This window comes from Fistularia commersonii, chromosome 28, assembly GCF_037954325.1.
Source record: "Fistularia commersonii isolate RoL2024-O1a breed Wild chromosome 28, RoL_Fcom_v1.0, whole genome shotgun sequence".
NCBI classification, from domain to species: domain Eukaryota; kingdom Metazoa; phylum Chordata; class Actinopteri; order Syngnathiformes; family Fistulariidae; genus Fistularia; species Fistularia commersonii.
Genome location: NC_141311.1, coordinates 7,976,923 through 7,999,286, shown reverse-complemented (window position 1 = coordinate 7,999,286; position 22,364 = coordinate 7,976,923). Strand labels below are relative to the sequence as shown.

The 22,364-nt window shown below is 47.7% G+C and overlaps 1 protein-coding gene across 1 annotated transcript in view; it reads right to left on the bottom strand.

Moving 5' to 3' along the window:
• Nucleotides 1-24: 24 nt before the first annotated feature.
• The window catches only part of vat1 (vesicle amine transport 1), a 33,015-nt gene continuing 10,675 nt past the window's right edge, over nucleotides 25-22,364 (bottom strand). The window contains exons 3-6 of the mRNA XM_086176131.1: nucleotides 12,106-12,276; nucleotides 11,134-11,223; nucleotides 9,050-9,291; nucleotides 25-5,574 (exon numbers count right to left, since the gene is read on the bottom strand). Coding sequence (XP_086032257.1) covers nucleotides 5,302-5,574; nucleotides 9,050-9,291; nucleotides 11,134-11,223; nucleotides 12,106-12,276 — 776 coding nt within the window. The 3' untranslated portion in view covers nucleotides 25-5,301. The remainder of the gene's footprint in view (nucleotides 5,575-9,049; nucleotides 9,292-11,133; nucleotides 11,224-12,105; nucleotides 12,277-22,364) is intronic.

The following is a 22,364-nucleotide window of genomic DNA, read 5'->3' as shown; positions in this document are numbered from 1 at the left end:
ATAAAAAAAAAAACCTCTTTTGACTTTTGTTTTAATATGCTTTTTTATTAGTCCTGGAAAACATGTAAGGCATATGGTAACATTACACACTGAAGCGTTACAAGCTCTAGAGGCCATGTGGACAACATGGCACCACGCAGTAAACCCAGACTCAAGCACAGAAGCAGCATCAATTCAAAGGGTTTAAAAAACAAAGTCGAGACGAGCGTCGGTGCGACCAGGAATAACCCAAAATAAACCCCCCCACCCGCCAAAAACAAAACAAAAAAGAGGAGCTATGAGAATCAGCTCAGAAATCAACCTGTTGGGTATGCCTGGTAGAAAAGCCGCCAGTGGTGGCTGGATTTGAACAGGTGGATGCAAAGTTTCTGAAGCGTTCCCAGAGATCGGTTAGAAGTGCGTGATGAAAGCAGATGCCGGGTACGATAAGAGTGCCCGTGCTGAAGGTGAGGACCGGGGTTCAGGTGGCACAAGAGGCAGTGGATTGGCTTCAGTTGGCAACTTGAAACGACTGGAAGGTTATTCTCCCTCATGTCACATGACTACGTGACAGCTAAACTAACATGAACGAGACCGTGAACTGTACATACTCGTGTTTGACAAGGCATGCGTCCTGGTACTACTGTGAGAAGCCCGGCCAGATTGTACTCGCCCCGTATTTCTGCAATACTGCGGTGGCGTTGCACTGCCCTAGCCTCGAAATTACCGCCCAAAACTACAAACAGCCGTGAGCGGGTGCGATCGAGGACGAGGTGCCGAAATCAGGAAGTAACACTCTGGCAGAACCCTATCCTTGTATTTTTGTGAAAAAGAACACTGAAGCTTATGTGAAAACGGCGATGGTGTGAAGAGAAGATGACGTGGTGGTTTGAGCGGCGGATCTAGTGAAACATTTAACGTTGCACGTGTTAGAAAACCTCAACGCAAGTGGTTTATTACTCAAAAGTAAACTGCTGTTTTGGGATGACCTGAGAAACCAAACAGAACCGAAAAAGCAATTCATCTCAAAGCTGAATGTTGAGTACCTCCGAGGGGTTGGGTGGGGAGGGGGGGAGGGGAGGGCAGGTGCGAGAGCCAAGAACGACAACCTCGGCAAGGAGGGCTGTGTCGACTACTCTCACTGTCTTTAGAGTATTTATTTTTTCACATTTTACGATGGGATCATATCTAGGATTGCATTAAAAAAACAAAATTAACTTTGAAAAGTTACTTAGTCCTCTGCATTGAAGTGTTCTTGCATAAGAAACACCCACTGCACTGACTGAGTTCATGTCGAAGGAATTTTAGCACAAAAGACGAAGGGGGCGGGAGGGTGCATTGACCAAAAAAAAAAAAGAAATTAAGCTCTTCTCCACATGCCAATGTAATTTCAAATTCCAGATGTGAAGGACAGATTTGATTTTCTTCTATGTGTGTGAGTGGAGCAGGAATATGGGTTGGGGGCGGGCGGTGGGTTCGGTCAGCCGCTGCTTAACCGCCACTGTTGCATCCGCAGAGCGTCTTGACTTCGGCGGAGGAAAAAGAGGAATGAGTCGTGATTCTAGGGCGAAGCCAGATCAGCTATGGAGCGGAAGTGTTGTGTCTGGGGGCGGCCGGTGCGGAGCAGTGATCGGCCAATGTGCTCGGGCCCTTGCGCGGCTATGTTACGGTATTGGCATCCCAACACAGCTGTGTGAAAACATCTGCTCCCTCACTTGCTACACAAGTCAATTGGAGACAAACGGAAAGAGACAGATTCCTCAGAATCGAGGATTGGCGAATGCTTTGGACTTTTTTTTCCTATTTTTCTAATTTTTTTTTTTAATAAATTTTGTGTGACTCAGAATCATTTGGTGAAGGTCGGAAACCCTTGAATGCACCTTTTCAGCATCCTTTTCACTGTGATACGGATTGATGGTTGCAAACACAGAAGAGACTGACCCGATGAGCTCGGTGTGTCGCGAGAAGGCTGTATAGCACAGTGAAAAGGATTTAGCCGGGAAAGAGGCGCCTCAGATTGAGGTAAACTGTGTGCGAGGAGAGGCACAGTGCAGGTTGATGCTTCAGCAAAGACCGCGACCAATTAAAACGACTGATTGGGTGACGTAATTTTTTTTTGTAAAATTGCTCCCAAAAAAATCTGTCAGCACCTACGAGCACTGGGGATACGAACCTGACACACTGACAAGTCTTTTGTAATCATATTTTTCTTCAAGGTGGACGGAAATGCATCCAAAAACAGAATTATCATGATCGTTTTTTGTTATTTATATATTTTTTTGTTTGTTTATGCACGGTAAATATTCAAAGCATTGACAGAGGAATATACATAATTGAATTTGGCACACATTGGTTCGGACCAACAGAAAGTTTGTCACATTTAAAGGAGTACAGGTTAGAAGGTCCCCACATAAAGGCAATGAGCTTTGAACTTTAAACCCTTGGATAACAAAACAAAACAAAACAAAACAAACAAAAACATAATGGTAAATCATAACAACATATTAAGTAAAACATCCTTCTTTTTTTATGAAGCGTTCGCTTCTCAAATGGCACTCAGAACAGAAGCACCGTGCACAGGTTCACGAAGGGAGCCCAGCAGATTAGAACAGAACACTAACCAGAGGCTGACAGGACACAGTCACTCCCCACACCAGCGTGACAGTCACACTCCAGCCCAGCCCGGCCCACGAACAACACACTCCGTGTTTTACCTCCTGCCAAATCCAGGATGGATGAGTGCTCTGATCTTTGCTGCCACCTGGGTGGAGTTGGCCCAGGCAAACCGAAAAGCTGAAAATGAGAGGACCTTTACAGGATGGCAGCATGTTTTTTTTTTTTTTTTTTTTGTCTAGGTTTACCTTGCGTGCGTGCGTGTGTGTGTGTGGCTGTGTGTGTGTGAGAGAGAGAGAGAAAAAGAGAGTGTGTGTGCACCACCTGTGCTTTCAGTGACTGCGGTTGGAGTCAATGACAGGAAACAGGCTGCAAACCCGGAGCAGAACCAAAGCCCATTGGACTGGAGTGTGACAGCCATGCATGTAAGTGCATTTAAATCGGCGAGCAGAGTGCAAAATACTAACTGTCTTCCTAACACAGGCCTCTTATCAGACAGGTGGGGTGGGGAGATGGGGGTAGAGATGGCGGGGTTGGGAGCTACATTGTACTGTAGCAGAGTGGTGTGAAGGGACATGTGACAAGGTAAGGGTGGGAGGTGCTTTTTAAAACCTGACAAATGACCTGAGGACACACACATCTTCACACACAATGGCACACCACACACAGCACATGAGGGAGGCCACTCATGCTAACACGACACGTTTTTTTTTTGTTTTCTTTTTTTTCACATTTTTGTTTTTTACAAAGTCACTAGTCACCATCTGAGTCTCAACAGTGGAATCACACTCACAGACAGACAGGCAGACAGGGAGATACATGTCCTTTTGATTCGAGGAAACACTTTGATCGCTAGTTGTCTATTTCTCGTCGCACATTTTTTCTCACATTGGCCACTAGGGGGAGCAGTGCACCCTTTCTTGCACACTACGGTACCAGATTTGGATCTCGGGGCTACTTTTGGAAAATCGGCGCAGGATTGGGTTATTTCTATCAACTTTGGAACCTGCTCCTCCTTTTTCCGGTTTGCATCTGCTGAACTGGCGGCTGTCGGGAAGAAGCAGAGTTTAGGAAGCGGGGGGGTGGGGGGGTGGGGGGCAGAAAGGGGAGGAAGGAGTCAAGGGAACAGACAACAGTGCCATCTCTGACGAGCCTGACGCCTGTTGCTATGCCGACCACAGAGAGGAAACTGGATAGAAGAGGGAGAGAGAGAGAAAGAGGGAGGGAGGGGAGGCAAAGTATGGGCGCCAGCTTGTATTGAATTCTCTTCTTCCAGGTCAGGGAGATCGACAGGAGACCGGTCACTGTGAAAGGAGTAGAATGCCACTGAACGCCTCACGGAGGATCAGGGAGGAGGAGAGCCTGATCCAGAGGAGGAAGGGCTGGTATTCTCCTTCTTAACTTGCTCATTTCGGACACTTCACTCTCTCAGCACCACAGTGGCCCTTTCATCGCAATCAGCGTGCGTGCACTTGTGTGTCCGTCTGCATGTGTGTGTGTGTGTGTGTGTTTTTGCAGCTCGCCGAAACAGACACAAAATTCTCCCTTAATTGGCACCATCCGCCTCTTGCCAACAGTTGGTCAGCTAGAAAAATTTGTGACTAGGAAGAAAAGACGCTGAGCAATGATTTCTGCTTCCCTATTCAAGACAGCACAGAGAGGCTCATTATCAGGGAAATTCATATTCAGGAAAAGTGCGACGGCCACTGCCTTTTTTACTTAAAAAAATGTAATTTTCAGGTCGGGGGATGTGTATCACGGAGCCATTTTAGCCCCCAGACAATGGCAGGGGTCTCGTCCGCTGTCATAAATAATATGCGGAGGCAACGCAGCGTAAATACTACTGCCTGAACGCTCATGATCAGCGCGATGATGCAAATATCTCCGGAGGAGGCCTTTCAGCCAATCATGGGCATGTCTGACTCATCCCCAGTGACATAACTGAGCACTGGATACTGAGAGAGCAATGTGTGTGTGTGTGTGTGTGTGTGTGTGTGTGGGTGGGTGTGGTTCTCCGTTTATCTTCCTGCCTTTGTGCCTGTCTGTGGGCCTGGCCCGTGGGTGGGGTGATGGTGTGGGTGGGGGGAACAGGAGGAGGGGCGGGTTGGGACTCGGCACAGTAAAGGGGTGATGGGGTAGGGCTGGGGTTGGGGTTTGGAAGTCAGAGCAGAACAATTTAGCACAGTGGGAGTTAAGGTGAGGAGGGGCGCGGGGGGCAGGGGTTCAAGGGTGGGGTAAAAGTGTGAGCGGAGAGGAAACAGTAATTTGCCCCAGGCCTGGACTGCACCCGTAATCCTCCCCGGTTCTCTCGTTCCACTAAAAAAAAGGGGGGGTTGTTGTTGTTTTGTGACACGTCAGAAAACTGCGAGGCGTTACGCGGGAGATGTTTTTTTTCCATTGGTGAAGTTGAGAAAAGGTGGAGGTGCGGGTGGAGCCAGGCTGGAGAAATCACCGCCATCGCAGCTATCGATCGGGTGGGGAAAGAGGGGAAGCGGAAGAAACTAAAAGGATCTACTGCAGTGAGATAATTTTCGTGATCTACCCCTTTAACCTGCCCCCCTCCCCCAACCCCCCCATTCCCACCCCGACCCCAAGTAATATCCATTTACAATGCATATTTCCCCCCAAACTCCACCAGCCCAGACCCCAACCCCCTGCTCCCAGGACACAAACTCCCGGCTGGTCTGCTCGACTACCCATTCCTCCGTCTCACTTCTCTTCCTTCTTGACCTCCTCCTTCTTCTCCTCCTCTTTCTTCTCCTCCTTCTTGGGCTCCTCTTTCTTCTTGTCGTCCTTCTTCTCCTCCTTCTTGGCCTCATCCTTCTTCTTGTCGTCCTTCTTCTTGTCGTCCTTCTTCTTCTCCTCCTTCTTGTCCTCCTTCTTCGGCTCCTCCTTCTTCTCCTCCTCGGGCATGGGCTCCGTGGTGAGGATCACCTTGCCGATGTTGTTCCTCTCCTGCATCTTCCTCATCGCGTCGCCCACCTGGAAAGAAAGCAGAGGAACAAATAGATACACATGAGGCCAGAGGGAGGAGTCGAGTTGAAAGGAGGTTAAAATAGACCTGTTGCTGAGAAACATCGGCAAAAGATCCTTTCATTGAGGTCTTCAGTTTGCATCTCCACACGAAAGGCCATCACAATTAGAGGTTTTGGACATCATGAATCATGACTGGCCTCCACCAAGAAGCAGTCCCCTGTGGCCGTATCGGCCAATTTTCCTCCCACCATCGATCTGGAGGGGCAGCAGTTACCCCAAGGGAAGTTTGGTGAGCTCCCAGAGGAGGGTTGGCCTCTCAGAGGTTCTGGCTCACCGTGAGAGAACTCAGGAAGGGGAAGCAGAGGCCGGGCCCTGGCTGTTTACAGCCGGGAAGGAAAATCGTTGACTTGACATTGTGAGGCGTTGGAAGCAACACTTTGAGGAAGACCTCAATTTAAATAACATGCCCTCGATAGAGGGGACGAGTTGGAAGAGCTCAACCGACCAGATGGAGCAGTCCAACGATAGGCCCGCCACTCCCTTCAGTCTCCTGGGAATGATAATACCAAGGCGGGGTTTTGCTTTAGGAGGAGCACGGATATCTGGAGGCGGATCATCCCTTATTCAGGAGGAGGTCCTGGTGTCGGAAGGCTTGGTGCCCCCATCCAGGAAGAGCGGGAGTACAAGTCCTGCCCACCCCCCTAAATCTGATCGCTGAAAATTGCAGGGATGCTGGTATACTTTGGTCAGTGCTCCTCCTGTTTATGTTTTTTTCCACTGTCCCTTCACGCCGCATCCTCTATTTTTGGTCCCATCTGCTTGGAACCGCCTCAACTCTCTCTTTCCCCCAACATGCCTTCAGCTGATTTTTACAGAAAGCAGCTGGTGGGCGAGAAATAAAAAAATAACTACACAATGAAGTCACTTATCTCACCCAGTTTAATGGACGGAAATTTCATTTTGTCTAAGGGATGATGTTTTTAACGTAAAACTGTGTGACGTGTTTAATCTCTTTCCGTTGTTTAATAAGCACTCTTTTTCAAACAAAATAACGATTTTCCTCTCATAATATTCAATAAGTTAAGACTGGAGCATTGAAAGATTTGCATTGCCGTCACAATTTCATTTTTTTTCCAAAAAGGATCAAGGTTGTTTAAGATGAATGGGCTCATACACACCTACCATCAATTGCAATAATTACAGCAGTATTATTTTTTGAGAGGGGTCGCCATGGCAGCAGCAGTGTCTGAAAACTGATGCAAAACATGCAAACACGCTTGTGAAGAAATCTCATTTTCATTTTCATTATACTGATTTTTGCAACGTTCTCTCCTGTGCCGTGGATACGCAGGGTTAATCAAAACACTAGAGATTATTTTAAAACGTTTGTTATAATGTTTTTATTGATACTTGCGGCCCAGAGCCAGAGGGGCAGGAAGAAATTCCCTCCGATACGCCGAGTCCACTTAATGCGGCGCAAGAGGAGGCAGGGATTTCATTCACCGCAGGAGTGGACATTGATCCGTCTGAAGATGCTGATTAGTGGAGGAGATAAAGATCTGGAGGGACTCATTTATAAAGCTGCCTCCTCATCGCACACACACAAGGCTCGCCACACCGCTTATTTTATCTCATATTATCATTTAGATAATCTATCTGACCAACCAGGTCGAGGGATTGTTAATGGGAGGCTACGTCCTTACGCCCTGTCCACTGTCTGTTCCTGTCTCCATCACTTCACCCCCCCCCCCCCCACCGTATTCATGTGTGGCAGCAGACCACCTAACAACCAGTGCCACGGCAACAGGGCCATCTCCTAGCAACGTAAAGCCCGCCTGAAACGTGGCCCTGACGCTTCGGCACATAGGGGAAAAGAGGAGAGGTGAAGGAGTTCGAAGCGAAAGGGAGGGGGGGAGAGAGCAACTGGTGTCCTTCGATCACGGCCACGCCTGGTTAGAGGGAGGGAGGAAGGGAGGAAGGGAGGGGGATCCAGAGATGATAAAAATCAGCTTCAGCGTGAATGAAAGTCATAGAGAAGCTCCCTGGGCAGCTTTACCTCCCTCCGCCCTCGGCTCTCAAAGATCTATCAGCCCCCCCCCCCATGTGTCCAGAATGTGCAGCTAGCACCTACATCTTCCCTCATCATCCTCCTGGCCGTCTCAGAAGCAGACGTGGAACTGCCAATTGTCAAATATCTACGGGGTGTTTTTTACCGCTAATCGGTGAACAAGGACGAAAGAAACAGATTGACGCAGCGGGCGAAGCTGTGATGGATGGGGTTTGGGCGTGGCTGCTCCCGATCGATATCCAATCTGATTGACGACGGCTTAAAACGTGTCTGTCACGGATGTGACCGTGAACAGAAAGCGTTAATGTTCAGCCGTCAGGGAAAAAAAAGCTAAACTTCGCGGCTGGCAGGACGGCGATCAACCCTTTCTGTTTTTTTTCCTCCGTGTCTCTCCTCTCATACATCAGGGCTCCTCCCTGAGACGGAAGCGAACGCGCCGGCTAAAGGATGTCGCCATGGCAACAAGAGAGGGGAAAAAAAAAGAAAAAGTAAGATACACCGTGATGGGGAGAGGAGAAACATGGCGAGCAGGAGAGGGGACGGCGAAGGAGGCAGCGGCCTGAAAGGGGCCGAAGGAGTCGGATGCGAAGAGCGGACAGATGGAGGGGCAGAGAAAGAGCGTCAGATGGCGGAGAAAGACGGCGGGTGTCTCTCTCTGGCCACGCAGAGACAGGGCCAAAAACAATCCTGACCGGGCGGAGATCTGACAACTTCTCTCGCTGTCTCTCCATTCATCCCAATGAGAGCAGAGCTCTCTGTCACTGTGAGCTGCGCTACCAGCGTCGGGCTGACCGGCGGGAAAACCTCACCCATTTCATCCAAGTCCTGAGCCACGCCCAACTCCTGGCCTTCTTACGTGATCCGGCGACCCAATCTCATTATACCCCCCGGGCGCATTATGATTGATGAAAGCGTTATCTAAACTGATGTGTGGGCAGATGCTTTTAATTGGATCGATAACTTTTTATTTTGAAATCCACAGAGACGACCTGCAGTTCGAGGCATTTTGCATGGAAAGGTTGAGATGATCGATCAGTTAGCCATTCACCTCTTTCAAAGCCGCCATGTTCTCACACCGAATTTACGTCTGACTCACCGTGTGAGCGCTATCTTGAGCGTCTCATTTCGAAAGAAAACTGGATGTCCGGCAGAACGTAACATTACCTTAAAATCGTAGCGATTATCTTTAATATATTATTTTCTGTTTTTACAAATTACCTTGAATATCAGTGCATTCTGACACAGTGCTACGGAGCTGAATGATTGAATTATAGAAGCGGTCGTAAAACTGGGATTTATATAATTTTGGGACGAATTAGACCGGTAATTTGCACACGGGACTCTTTGTCACTCGGGTTGGTTACACGGCCCGAGTTAGGCGCTCCGCAAAAAAGATAAAAGATGCAAACAGACCTGCTCCAGGTGCCAGGTGGAGTCGATGTGGGGCTTGATCTTGCCGTCCTTGTAAAGATCCAGAATGGTGGCCATGGCCTGGTTGATGAGGTCTACCTCCCCGTCCAGGTAGCCCAGGTGGAAGCCGCACACCGACTTGTTCCCCTGGATCAGGCTGAGCGTGTGGATGGAGAACTGGTGGTACCAGTTCTTGGCCACAGCAAGCAGGTTCTTCTTCTGGCCCGCCAGCATGTTGGCTGCCCCTGGAGAGGGGGAGAAGAGAGATACTCAGACTGGAAAAGAAAACTGCTATTTCTATTTATAGACTGGAGTTTTAATCCGCTTGCAGGAAGATCTACAGACCACTCAGTGTTTGGGTGGTAAGGTTTAAATGAAGCTTCAACACCTGAGAACTTTAAACTGAAATCCGAATCGGCGAATAGTTTGACGGTCGATTCATCTGCCGAGTCATTTTTAGGATGCGACACCGCAGTCTTGCGATGCTTCGCTGCTTCCTCGGGATGTGCTGACGTATCCTTGTTTATGGTTTGACGCGTCCGTCTGAGCTTCCCGACGCTCACGCCCTCCTAAACACCTTCCATGCAGGGAGGCCCTTGGGGCTTCTGTGCCACCGCTTCCTCTGGCCTCCTCCCGTGCCCCCTCTACCCTCCTCCTGTGCCCGGGTGCCTCTGTGGGTGGGTGGGGTGCAGGGTGGTGGGGAGGGTGAGCGGGCACAAAGCGCGCTCAGAGCAGAGTGAGCAGCCGGGCCTGTTACATTCAGACACATTCCCAGGTTTTCGTGCAGATAGAATGCCCTTTGTTCCGCCACTCATAAATCTGATAAGCTGGGAAAGATGCAACCCGGGAGCAGGGTAGCAGGGTGGGTCCGGGGGGGTGGGTGGGGGTTGAGCAGCGGCCGAGAGGGGATGGGTGGGTGGGTGGGTGGGTGGGTGGGTGGGTGGTGGGGTGGCTGGGATGTCAGGGCACCGTGCTTGTTTTTTTTTTTTTTTGTTTTTTTTTTTTTGGGAAAGGCAAGGCCCTGTTCTCCACGGATGCCAACCTCACCCACTCCGGCATGCACAAGGACATGAACTACAGAGGACACTGAGATGCCGCGTCGACCGCTGGGAAGCCGCTTCGACTTCTAAAAAGTCGTTTTTCATCCCCACCTCCGGACATATTCCTGAACCTAAAGGTATCTCATGTTTGAATACATGAGTAAAACATGAGAAACTCCTTCCTGCCGCGTCACAAGCACCCGTTCTGAAGTCATTCTGATACAGCTGCGGGTGTGACTGCCACCGCTGTGCGATTGACTCAATGAGCTTCATGTTTGACCGCGGCATAGGATATTTGTCTGAAATCTTGAAATTGGCGAAGCCTGGATAGAAACACACACTCAGGCTGTTAGCAAACAATGTATTCAGAGCAGGGTTTACTGCAAGTGTACTGAAATCCCAGCCGCCGGCATAAACTGACACCACTGCAAATGCAGGATTTCTCTCGCTAATATTCTAGTTTTTAAAAAGCGAATTCTGTCTTAGTTATTTTTTTCAATTTGCTTTGCGAGAGGCGGTTTTAGGAAACGCTAAGTGCCTTGTGTGAAATCTGAGAGACAGAGAGTAAAGTGTGTGTTGGAAATGAAGCTATTTTTAAGCTGCTGTTTAAAACGCCGTTTTGCCGTATTTGAGGAGCAAAGCTGCTGTTTACAGTCATGAAGCACCTTCCTTGAAATGTGCCAATGTGTGAAAAGAGCGGACCAGATGAGTGACACAACTGTGAAACGTGGCATTTGTGTGGTTCCGTTGTCTAAAATCCCTCTAGAAAAAACATGTTTCTGCTAACTTAAATCTGGTCACTGTGTCCGTACTTCCTGGATGCTTAAAGTGAAGGAGGTTTGACCTCAGGCTTTTTTTGTCTCCGGCAAACTTTCTGCCGGAGATTCTGAAGGCGTCCCTAATTACACAACATCTGTTGATTTGGTTTTCCTCCCCTCAGGGGTCAGCAGGTTCATTTATTTATTCATTATTGGGTTGTGACTTGATTTTAAACTGGCCTGAAAACAGGAATTGTGAACATGTGAATTTTATTAAAACTCCACTTACCATAAGTGATGAGTTTGCCCATGGGCTTGAGCAGGTTGTAACCCTTATGGGTGTCCGATCCTCCGAGAGGGTCCAGCACTATGTCCATCCCTGGAGCAGAAGGTAGAGGAGGAGAGAGTTGTTCCTGCTGGCTGTCACCCACTGACTGTGTGTATGTGTGTGTGTGTGTTTGTGTGTGTGTGTGTGTGTGTGTGTGTGTGTGTGTATAAAAAAAATCATGCTGTAAATCACAGCAACCCAACCATAGAGCTTTCTCTTTGCCTTATTAACAGGCCGCCCGTAGGTTCAGCCTTAATGATGCTTCTTTGTGCCGGAGGGGTCTCCTCAAATTAGGCTACCCCTCCTTGCTCTGTGAACCCGTGGTGCTATTGATTGCGGGGAGAAAAAGGCCGGTGTGTGTATGAGTGTGTGTGTGTGTGTGTGGGGGGTCTCAGTGGAACTCAGCCTTGACCAAAGCGAAGATGAATTGACAGGCGGCTAAAGACAAAGGGAAAAAGGTAGCGAGCACGCTGAACCAGGATTCTAATTTGACACATTCTGTCTGAGGCGTCGGTTCCTGCCCACCCCACCCCTTCCCTGTCTATCCATCAGTGATGCCCGTCTGTCTCATGGACTACAAAGACAGGGAGGTTTCGGGGAGGGGGCTCCACATCCTGCCGCCAACAATGGCAGCGGGGCAGATCGGCATCGTGCCTGGCGTAGTCTGAGAATGAAGGAAACTCATTGGATGCTTGTTGAACGTCCATCTTTACATTTTGGGACAAAGCAACATGGACAATTCGTCTCCTTTATCAACTGTGTCATCGAAATCACTTCTTTTATTGGAATTTCCCTTTGGCACCTACTCAACCATTTGTCAAGAGCTTTGAGTTTTATTTTTGGGGGGGAAAGGGGTTACTATATAGATGAATATAGTTTGTATCAGACCGTTCGTATCGAACGTCAAACCTTTGTCCGCCTCCGCTCCCTCACCTTTGGGACTGATCTTGCGGACCTCTTCCACATAGTCCTTGGTGCGGTAGTCGATGGCGTGTGTTACTCCGCCCTGGGTGATGGTCTCGTGCTTGCTGGCGGACGCGGTGCCAAACACCGTCACGTCTGTCACGGTCTTGCACAGCTGGGTGGCCGCGATACCCACGCCGCCTGGGGGAGACAGTAAGGCAGGTGTCAGGTGCGATGACCCATTCGAACCCTAGATATTTCAGGGGGTGCCGATCTGAGGCGAAAGAAGCGGCGACTGACCGAGGGAACCTTGGGAATTCTGATTCCATGCGGTTTCAACACCAGGTAAATGAGTCCTGCATTATTTATTGTTCTAAACAGGCTGGTCAATAACAGCTTTGCCTAAAGAGTGATTTAAAACACAGTCACATTACTCTGCATGTGGAGAACAGTCACCCACACACACACACACACATACATAGACACGTGTTTGACAGCTGGTCAAAGTAGTCATTGTGTCTCAAATGACACATCTAATTTTTTTCTGTTGTGCTGTGTAAGACAGCCTACCTAAAATTCCCCAGTAGGAATTTAATCAAATAATTTAAAATAAATGCAAATGTGATTTTGATAAGAAAACAGAATTACTGACATTCTGTAACCAATTACATCACCTTTCATACTTATTCCAGCCAACTGAAAAACAACTCCTACGTCGGCCAAGACTGCCTTTGCGGACAAAACGGAGAGAGTGTTTTGGGATATCGGAGCTGTGTTCCCTCACTTTGAAAGATGTTTGCATAGTTGTAGCAAACTCCCGGGTCAGTGTTTGCTAACCAACCGGAGCAAGAAGTAGAGGGGTACTGATAAGTTAGTGGAGGCGGTCTTGAGGGCTTGAGCTGAAAGTCGGCCACAAAGGTCGTTTTACAGCTCAGCGCGTGAGGAACGCATCTTATCTGGCACCGGAGAACCGTAGCAAAATGGAGATTTGAATAACACTCTGAGCTGCGGGTCTGCGGGTTAAGGTTTGGATTCGATTAAAGGAACCGCGGGTCGTTTGTTTTCTGGGGCAACTTCACTCAATCGTTAAAATAAACGCCGTAAGCGGGCAATTAAATTTATGAAAACTGCAGATTGTTGCACGATTCTGTTTCAAGATAAACATACATTCATTCATTGTCTACAGGGCTTTTCTTGCACTTAGGGGCCGGGGCGGAGGGGTTCTGGAGCCAGTCCCAGCTGACAGTGGAGCAAGAGGCGGCGTTTAACCACCTGTCAATCACAGGCATAGTAAAAGAAAATGTCAGGAAGATGGAGAACGTGGAGAGAACCCAGACAGGAGAGCATGGAGAGAACTAAGGTCGGCTATCGGAACCGAACCAGGAACCCTCCTTGGTGCCATTAAATAAAGGAACAACTACATTTAAAGGTATTCTTTTCAAATGGATGAATGACTCTTAATTTAAAACTGAATTTTAATGCTTGATGATTGAATGCAATGATGGAATGCAAGCTGTACTTCACTGCTTTGGTCTACTTTGCAGTTTTTCTGTAATTCTAAACCCAGGCCAATTATTCTCGGCACCCGAGCTCGCACGTCTTACAGTATCTCCTCATCTGATGCACTTTTTCAATGGAGAATGTTGCCCATCAGATGACAGGCTCCCCTCTGCGGCCTCAGTCTCAGCACAAACATTCTCCCGAGCCGATGAGGCGGTCAAAAAAGGGTAGCTTTCTCGTCACGTCCTCGCTGTTTCCTCTAGAAACTGCAAGGAAGCGGCAGCCATAGACCATAAAACGACCTCAGATCATGATCATATGATGAATTCCTGCTGCGACGATAAGCTTCATTAATCTTTTTTTTTTCTCCCTAGGAAACTAATAAACAAACGCCGTCAAAAAAAGCAGCTGTGCTGCATAAAGATGAAAACTCCATTTTAAATAGTAATGATGCTAAACTATTTTATTGGTCCAGAAATAATTTCTGAATGCTGATTTTTCTCTTCACCTCGAATTGTCATCATGAAGCACCATCACGAAAACAAAACAAACCAAAAAAAAAAATCGATGGGAGAATACAGTATCAAGGCTGTTGCCGTTGGATGCAGGCATCGTTGAGACCGGGTTAAGACAGCGCCGTCTCTCCCTTTTCTCGCGGAGAAAACCAAATCTGCGTTGCCAAGGAAACCTTGGCCAAATTGTCGGTGATGACAGAGCAAAGGGAGCCATTTTGTTTCATTGACTGCTCTTCCTTTGGTGTAAAAAAAAAAGGGGGGGGGGGTGATTTGATGGCAATCATAATGCCTGTATTGATGCACCTTTCTCCAAATAGCATTTGGGCTGCAGACAGCCTTTGTGTGTGTGTGTGTGTGTGTGTGTGTATGTGTGTGTGTGTGTGTCTGTGTGTGTGTGTGTGTGTGTGTGTGTGTGTGTGTGTGTGTGTGCGTGTGTGATGATTTATGCACTGGGGCTGGAAAGAGGAGTAGATTTGGACTAATCGGGAACACGTGGCCTTTCAGTTGTAACAAATACAGACACGAAAAATATGCCTTATTCTCCCAGATGTGGATTTTATGGCATCGGAATGAGGGAAGTGATTATGTATGAGGAGCGAGGTAAAGCAAAAGGGTAATTATGCAGCTCTCATTTGCATTAATTGTGCAAATTGAAAATATCTATCTTGTGCAAAATATTTGGGAAACAAAGATATGTAACAGAGATGACGTAGAGTGGATTCAGAACATGACAATGTGTGTGTGTGTGTGTGTGTTGATTCTGACATTTTTCGGCTCATCCTTGGACTGACTCCTGGGACTAAACAGGTTGATGTTATTTCAGCAAGAGTCCCGTTTTGAGTCCCAAGATCGTTTGGTGACTCTCCAGCAATCTCCAGGCAAATATGCGCAAATAAAGCATCCTTCTTCATTTGCAGAGCCTACATTATTAATCGATCGGGTGAATAATGGGCCGATCAAGAACTGATGTCTTCAGCAGGCCGGGGGAGGGCAGGTTTGTTTTTGCCCAACAGCTATGAAAGGCTGACTCTTTGTCGGGCTCCCAAAAGACCTGCAAAAACACACTTTAAAGTGAACGAACATGTTTAATGGCCACATCCCACCGAACCTCACTATGATTGGTAGGGCAGTCTCACTTTGCTCTAATCGATCGGACAGATTGATACTCCAAGCTCCGCCAGTGGAGAACATTATAGAACAAGAACACAATGAACATCTAGTATTCTGAAAAAGTATTTTCATCCCTGTGACAGTCCTCCACCGCTAGCCTACGTATATGCTCTTCATCACTTTGCAAGATGCTGATAAAGGTGTTGTCTGCAATCTAACGGATCAATCAGCATTCACTTGGAAGAGATGGGTCTTATTGGTCTTTTCGTATCTCATGGAATTCTCCTCACTGACAAGGGTTCATGTGTCACAGATATGCTGATGATGCATGTATTTCTGGCATCTCTGACCGTAAGAGGTTTTTTTTTTTTAATAGAAGAAATAAACAGCACAGAGATAGGCCGCACCACTCGGATCAAGTGGAAAGTGTGAAACCCAGCATAATTTTGTTCCTCATTTCTGAATCCAACACATCTTGAGATTTGCTGATCTACACTAGGGTTCAGCTGAATTAGGCGGCACCTGACAAATGTTTCTCGGTGTAAACACGGTGCTTCGACACAATCAACGACTCACGGGAAATACATCTGCAAGTCATCTTTTCATGTGAACAACAACAAAAAAAAGCAAAGATGTTGCTTTCTACTCAAACACTAAATCATGGATGAATTGACATCAGAACAAAACATGCTCATTCTATAACATCAGATAGCTTTGTTTCTCAGCGTTGGGCGTGTAAAAAATGTGCTTGAGGAAGAAGGTACCTGCTATGGGAAACCAGAACAAACTCCTGATCCTGCGTCACAAGACTGCCGAGTTCTGCCAAGAAACCTTTAGGTTGACTGTACCTCACACACACACACACACACACACACATACACACATGCGCGCACATATCCATAAGTCCAGGGATTAGGGAAGGAGCTGACAGCCTTGAACCGTCCCCCAGTGACGAAGACAAATCTCCAAAAATATGTAGAGGTTAAAACCGAACTTCTGAATAGCCTGCTGATTTAATCCCAAGTTTCTCTGCCACTTCTTTGGACTGCAATATCATCTCTTGGTAAACGGGGAGAGAACGGCAGTGTGTTTAAAACACTGAACCGTTGTTGAGGATGGGCTGGCGATTTGGGCCAAATTCTTGCTGGTAATCTCATTGGTTCCACCACAATCCAATTAGATTGTTTACATTTGTGGAGTAAAGGAAATGTCAAAAACACTCTCCTGTCTGCTTTGTCTCTGTATTGACACACATATAGATGGGTTTTTGTCTCTCTCTTTCTCTTTTTCTCCCTCGGTCCATACTGAGCTGCATTCCTGGCACAAATTGTGCTCGGCTCCAAAAACACAAGGCTTAGGAATGAAGGACAATCTTACTCCAAAACAGGGTGGAATTCAGGCTGACGCTGAGGCCGTGGTCGCAGCTTCGTACCCGACGGTCTCTGGCAGCGTGGGTGGGTGAAGGCTTCAGAAATGCTTGAATTATAAAAGCCCTCCAGAAAGCATCTCTTGCACATTTTCTCATTGGCACGCATCATGTTTTAAATTCAATAAAAAAATAAAAATGAATATTACGTGCTCATGTTTAGTTTCTCTCAATAATAAACGTGACCTCGGCGGAGGAGAATTGACTTCCTGTGTCACTTGTCTCTTTACCTGTTGTTTTCCTGCGACCATTGTAGCAGCTGACAAAGAATTAAAACAAAAAGTGGAGCCAGGAATGTGTGGACCCAGCCCCCATGCCCTCCCAACCCCATGCATGAAATCCGCTGTGGCCGAGTTACAATGTCAACAGGCTGAAGTTATTGGTTTCTCTCCGCAACTTCATGACGGAGGAAGGACGAGTGTTCCTGAATGTCTTCCCTGGATGTATCGCTCTGCATTATGTAATATTGGTCGTTTTTTGGAGGGGGGCCTGCAAGTGTCTGTGTGTGTGTGTGTGTGTGTGTGTGTGTGCGCGCCCGCACTGTTGGAGCGCAATTCAGTGTGCAATATCCGATGGTGATTTTCTTACTGGGCAGTAAAGAGGAAATCCATTTTTAGTCAGTGTGAGCATTAGGGAAAAACATCCTTTTCTCGTGTGTGGTACTTTGGATTTCTAGAGAAAGTACTGTCACACAGTTAAATATCATAGTCGTGTCTGCATGTGAGCGCGCACACACACACACACACACACACATACACACACACGCCAAAATTTCCATGACATGAGAGGACTTACACTCATTTCTGGGACACTTATTCTAAATATAAACCCTGTTTATCTAAAACTGAGCTTAATCTTAAACAAAGTCAGCGCTCTTAACATTTCAGTTTTCTCACTATGGGCGTGTCCTGCCATTCCTCACCCCTCTGGGTCCTCGCAACGTGAGACAAACCTAAGAGCACACACGTGCACGTACGCACGCACACACACACACACACACACACACAGGTGTCTTGACAGAGGTTTCAAGCACACCTGCCGGTGGTTAGGCTGAGGGTGGATGGGGTCATTTGTCAACGGCTGCGGCGGTGAGTCTTGGAGCGAGCGATGTGATTGGAGCGCCGGGCTGGAGGTCGCCCTGGTTTCTCCTCTCTTATCAGCGCAACTGATCTGCCGCTGGCGACGCCGGGCTCGGGCTGCTCAGCGACGGTTCAACCGCACAGCCCAGACTCCCCGCTCGGTGGTCAGACTGAATTAGCGTATTCCGAACTAGGGTAAGACCTCCCAAGCAGAACAACGGAGCAGAGACGAGGGGAGCCATTTTACAGGCGTAGACATTGTTATTGCTCCTGGGAACAATGGATCTATAAAAGTGAGGGACCTACGGTACACTCGAACACAAACGGCAAAGGAACTTTGCTAACTGGTGGATGATGAACAAGGAAAATAGCCCGGGGAAGAATCATGCAAAACATAATCCTTTCAGAATGATTATAAATCACTTGCAGATCTTCATTGTTTAACCGCTTCTGTAATCAACGGGTTGCTGAAAGCCTCCTCGAACTGCGGCCTCACATCTGACGGCAGCTGCAAAGGTTGAATATCTACGACATCGACATCGGAGGGCTCTCAACCCTGGAACCCAGAGGATCTGGACGCTCCAGGTGATTTGAAAATAATGTGAATTGTTGTTTTGGGAGTGGCGGCCGCATTCGGGTCACATGATTTGAAAAGTTTTAAACTTTAAGCTTTGAATCTATAGTAGACGTCTGCTTTGTGAAAAAAAAATATTGGAGGGGAGCTTGGGGCTCATCCAAAAACAGATTGCTTCAAATGAGCATTGTATAGTGAGTAAAGGGGGGTGACGGTGTCTTTTTGTGGTCAGCGTTCATTTATTCCACCCCCAGCCCGATGCAAAGCTTGTAGCCATTGGTGGGGGTTTCTAAGATTTTGGGTGACCATGACGATGGGAATTTTTTTTTTCTTTTTAACAAAACGACATTCTGAGCAGAAGCAGTCTCTGGATAGTCGTCCATCCAGAGACTGCCCTGACGACCACCCTGACCTTCACCCTGAACGAGGGGTCCAGGGAAAGGACAGGGAGAGCAAGTGCATGTGTGTGTGTGTGTGTGTGTGGGTATGTGTGTGTATGAGACATTCTAACTTGACTGAACGCTGATTCCTGCGTGAGACTGATTTGAATAAACCAAACAATGGTCAACTTATTGTTTGATCCTTTAGTCATGTGACCTGGCAGATGGAGGCAGCCTTTCGAAATGATGACGGGTTTGGTCAGTTTAAAGAGCAAAGAAGATTGAGAAGGCAAAGAAATGCGGTTATCTGTTATACATAACAGCACATCAGCTAAATGTGACCACTCCATTTTACCCATGATGGAGTAGGCCTGAGCAGCAGGCAGCCACTTAGCAGTGCCCGGGGTTCAGTTGGGGGTTCAGTCTTTGGCTCAACAACATTTTGACAGGCAAGGGAGTGCCTGGGAATCGGACGGTTCCAAGACAACCACTCATCTATGACGCATCGAGTGCTTATCTTGACTTCACTTTCTTCGTACAATCAAGGTCAGCTGGTATTAGATCAAAAAGCCTGGCGGGCGGCGACGCATTGAGATCAAGTAATAAATCGAATTACACGAGGGCAAGCAGAGCCGATCCCTTCGAACCGAGCGCTCCTCGTTCGCAACAAGTGCAGCTCATAAATAAAACCGAGGTAGACGTCATCGCTCGGGTCCCATAAGCATGCAGGAATGCGCGCCGTGGGTGTGGCGGTGGGACGGCTGGCCGGGATGCACAAACAAGGGGACAGGTTCACGGAGAGGTCGGAGGGAAAGGCAGTTGGCCGGGCACAGTGGAAGGCCCACAAGATGCATCTGAATGTCACTGAACTTTTCCCCACCCAGCCCCCCCAAGGGGAAACAACAGGGAAAGATTGCGCACGTTCTCCGATGACAAGGAGATGAACGCGGATATGGCGAGGTCGCGTGGTGGGAGAGGAGGTTACATGGGGTCGGGGGGGTTGGGGAGCAAGGATGCAGATGTGCGGTGTGTTGGGGGAAGAGAGGCACGATGGGAGGAAATACAACAAGCTATTGTTTGGTAGACAGAGGACAGGAACGGACCCACGAGTGAAGCAGCTGAGGACTATTCACCAGAGTTCACTTTCTCACACACACACACAAACGTGACCGGCACACTGGTCACATGATCTAGGCGGGTACAGGAGGTCGCTGAGCTTTTGAGGAAAACTTTGTTTCAATTTAATGTTTTGGTTTTTTTTTTTCACAGGAAGCTAAAGGTTATTGTTAAGGTGGCCATATTTTGTATTGTAGTTTTATTTCTTCCGTTTGAACTACATGTGGATGCCTATCACGAGCAGCTGCTGATATCTATCTGGCTTTTTTCCCCGTGCGCTTAAAGATAAGGGATAAAGCGATAAGACATTAAAACAGGTGTTAACACAATAAAGGTTTCTTTGCACATAGCATAAAGTTTAATACCTGCTATTTGCTGATAATATTATGAAGCATTATAAAAAGAGGGAATGTTGGTGCATTACATCCTTATAACCAGGTCAACCGTGAGACGCGCCGAGCGAGGACGAGCCCTTCGCCCTCCTTTCCACCACCGGAGGGTTCACTGGAGCACATCTATGATGAATACACTTTGTGATCGCGTAGGAAATTCTCCTAGTCAAATATCGAGTCCTGGGGTCGCCGTTACGTCAAGCTGCCGGTTAGTGGCCTTCCGGTAAAAATCCCACGGGTCGAAACTATATTTACCTTGCCCCTCTTTGTGGTCGATGGCGAAGGATACAATCTATGCCTGTGTCGCTGACTTAAACCAGAACGAGTTGATCTGTCGAAAACCCCTGTTTTCCGGTAACCTGATCAGCATGTCTGGAACGCTAGCCGTCGACTTCATATGTCTCGCGAGACAGGCGGGTGTAAATACATTCAACTTCTCACTTTAACCAGAACATGGAGTGCTGCAGGGCGCTAAAACGTTATTACAAAATACGCTACGTAGCTGTATCGGGATGGATGTTGGCTCGTGAATACTGGAAAAATGGTGTTCACATTGATCCTTGTCTAGCACTAAGCCTCGGTTAGGGCGGTTATAAACCATGAAATCTGGATCTTATCCAAGGGGGGTTCTGCTTATACCTAAAAGATACAGATACATTTTATTTTTTTTAATTCTATCTCTTTCTTGGAATGTCCAGAGAGTACTTATCTTCTCGAGATTCCAAATATCATTTGTATTTATATTCTCTTAAAGTACTGGCAGATGAAGGGCGGCTTAAAATCGCATTAAGAGGTAAACATAAATTCACTTAAAATCAGATGAAGAGCTACATCAAAGAGATGAAGGTATTCATTGCATACTTGTAGAGTATTATTTCCATGACCTTTCACATCTAAAGCATTTCATTAGCAGAGAAATCCAGCGCTTTTCGAGTGTCTCACCGGTAAAGGCCGGTTGCTGACAAATAGAAAAACTGGATTACTTTGGATTCAAAAGTGAGCCGTTCTGATAACAGGGTGCCGTTTGCAGACACCTTGGATCTCTCTGATCAGAGAATGATCTGATCATAGATGTTTTTTTTTGACAGTTTCCGGAATGAGACTTCACAAGGCGCAGTACAGTAACATCTCTCTCAAAAGCCCTTGCTTCCGTGCGCGTGCTGGATGCTGAGCTCTACGTTGCAGCAGAGACGCAGAAAAAATGACAGGAGTCCGGCGGAACCGACAAATATTTTTGCCCTCGCGTCAACAGAGCGCTTTTTACAAAAGCCACCATCTGAGCAGCTGGACGGCGGGGGGAATCCGGAGACGTCTCCTCGGTGAAAACGGTCTCACGCCACAATTTCACCGCATTGTTCCTGTAACGTGCACAGAGGGACCTCAGCAAACATGCGTTCCACAGGGACGGGAGGCATGATAAGACCCCTGCACAAAAACATTCAGGATTCCTCAGCAGACAAGAACTATGCGCTTGTTTGGATGTTTTTCACCTCCAGGGGGGGAACGCAGCTTCGCCACAAATTCAAAAATCCATCCCCATCTCCGATTACTTCCAGGAGACACATGCACCTGGGCTGGCCGGCCGGCTCCTCCGGCTAGATTTTTTTTCCTGCGAAAAACTGACTCAAGGTTCATCATGGACTCTTTCCTTTCAGCCACCCACGCACTCTGTCCCAAATCCTGTTCTTATCCCCCCCCCCCCTCCCACACACTTACAAAGAGTGGGACTAATAGGAAAGTGAGAAGTGGATGATTGAGAGAGGAAGAGAAAACAGTACAGAGGAGTTTCTCTTGGCTAAGGAGGCGCTCTCATTCTCTCCAGCTGGCCGGTTGGTGTAAATACATGAAAATGGAGTTTCTCAGCCTGCTAGCGATACACCCCGAAACAGGTGCCTTCACTCCCTCGAACCCAATCTGCTCTCCCACTTGCACACTCTGAACTCTGGCCTCCAGGTGGCAGGTGCTGCGGGATTAGAGAGGTCATGGGACGAGCGAGCCACGTCTTACGTAACCCCCGATCTGGGCCTTTTTCCTGCCGCCGTTAGTCACATAGACAAGGGACGATTAAACAGGAGGTGCTGAGAAGGAAGGCGTCTGGTTCTGTAAACATTCAGGGGAGTTTCCTTTCACTCAGTAATCCATAATGTTCTGCGCCCATGCAGGGGGACCATTATCTTGACCTCGGAGGTTCACCGCT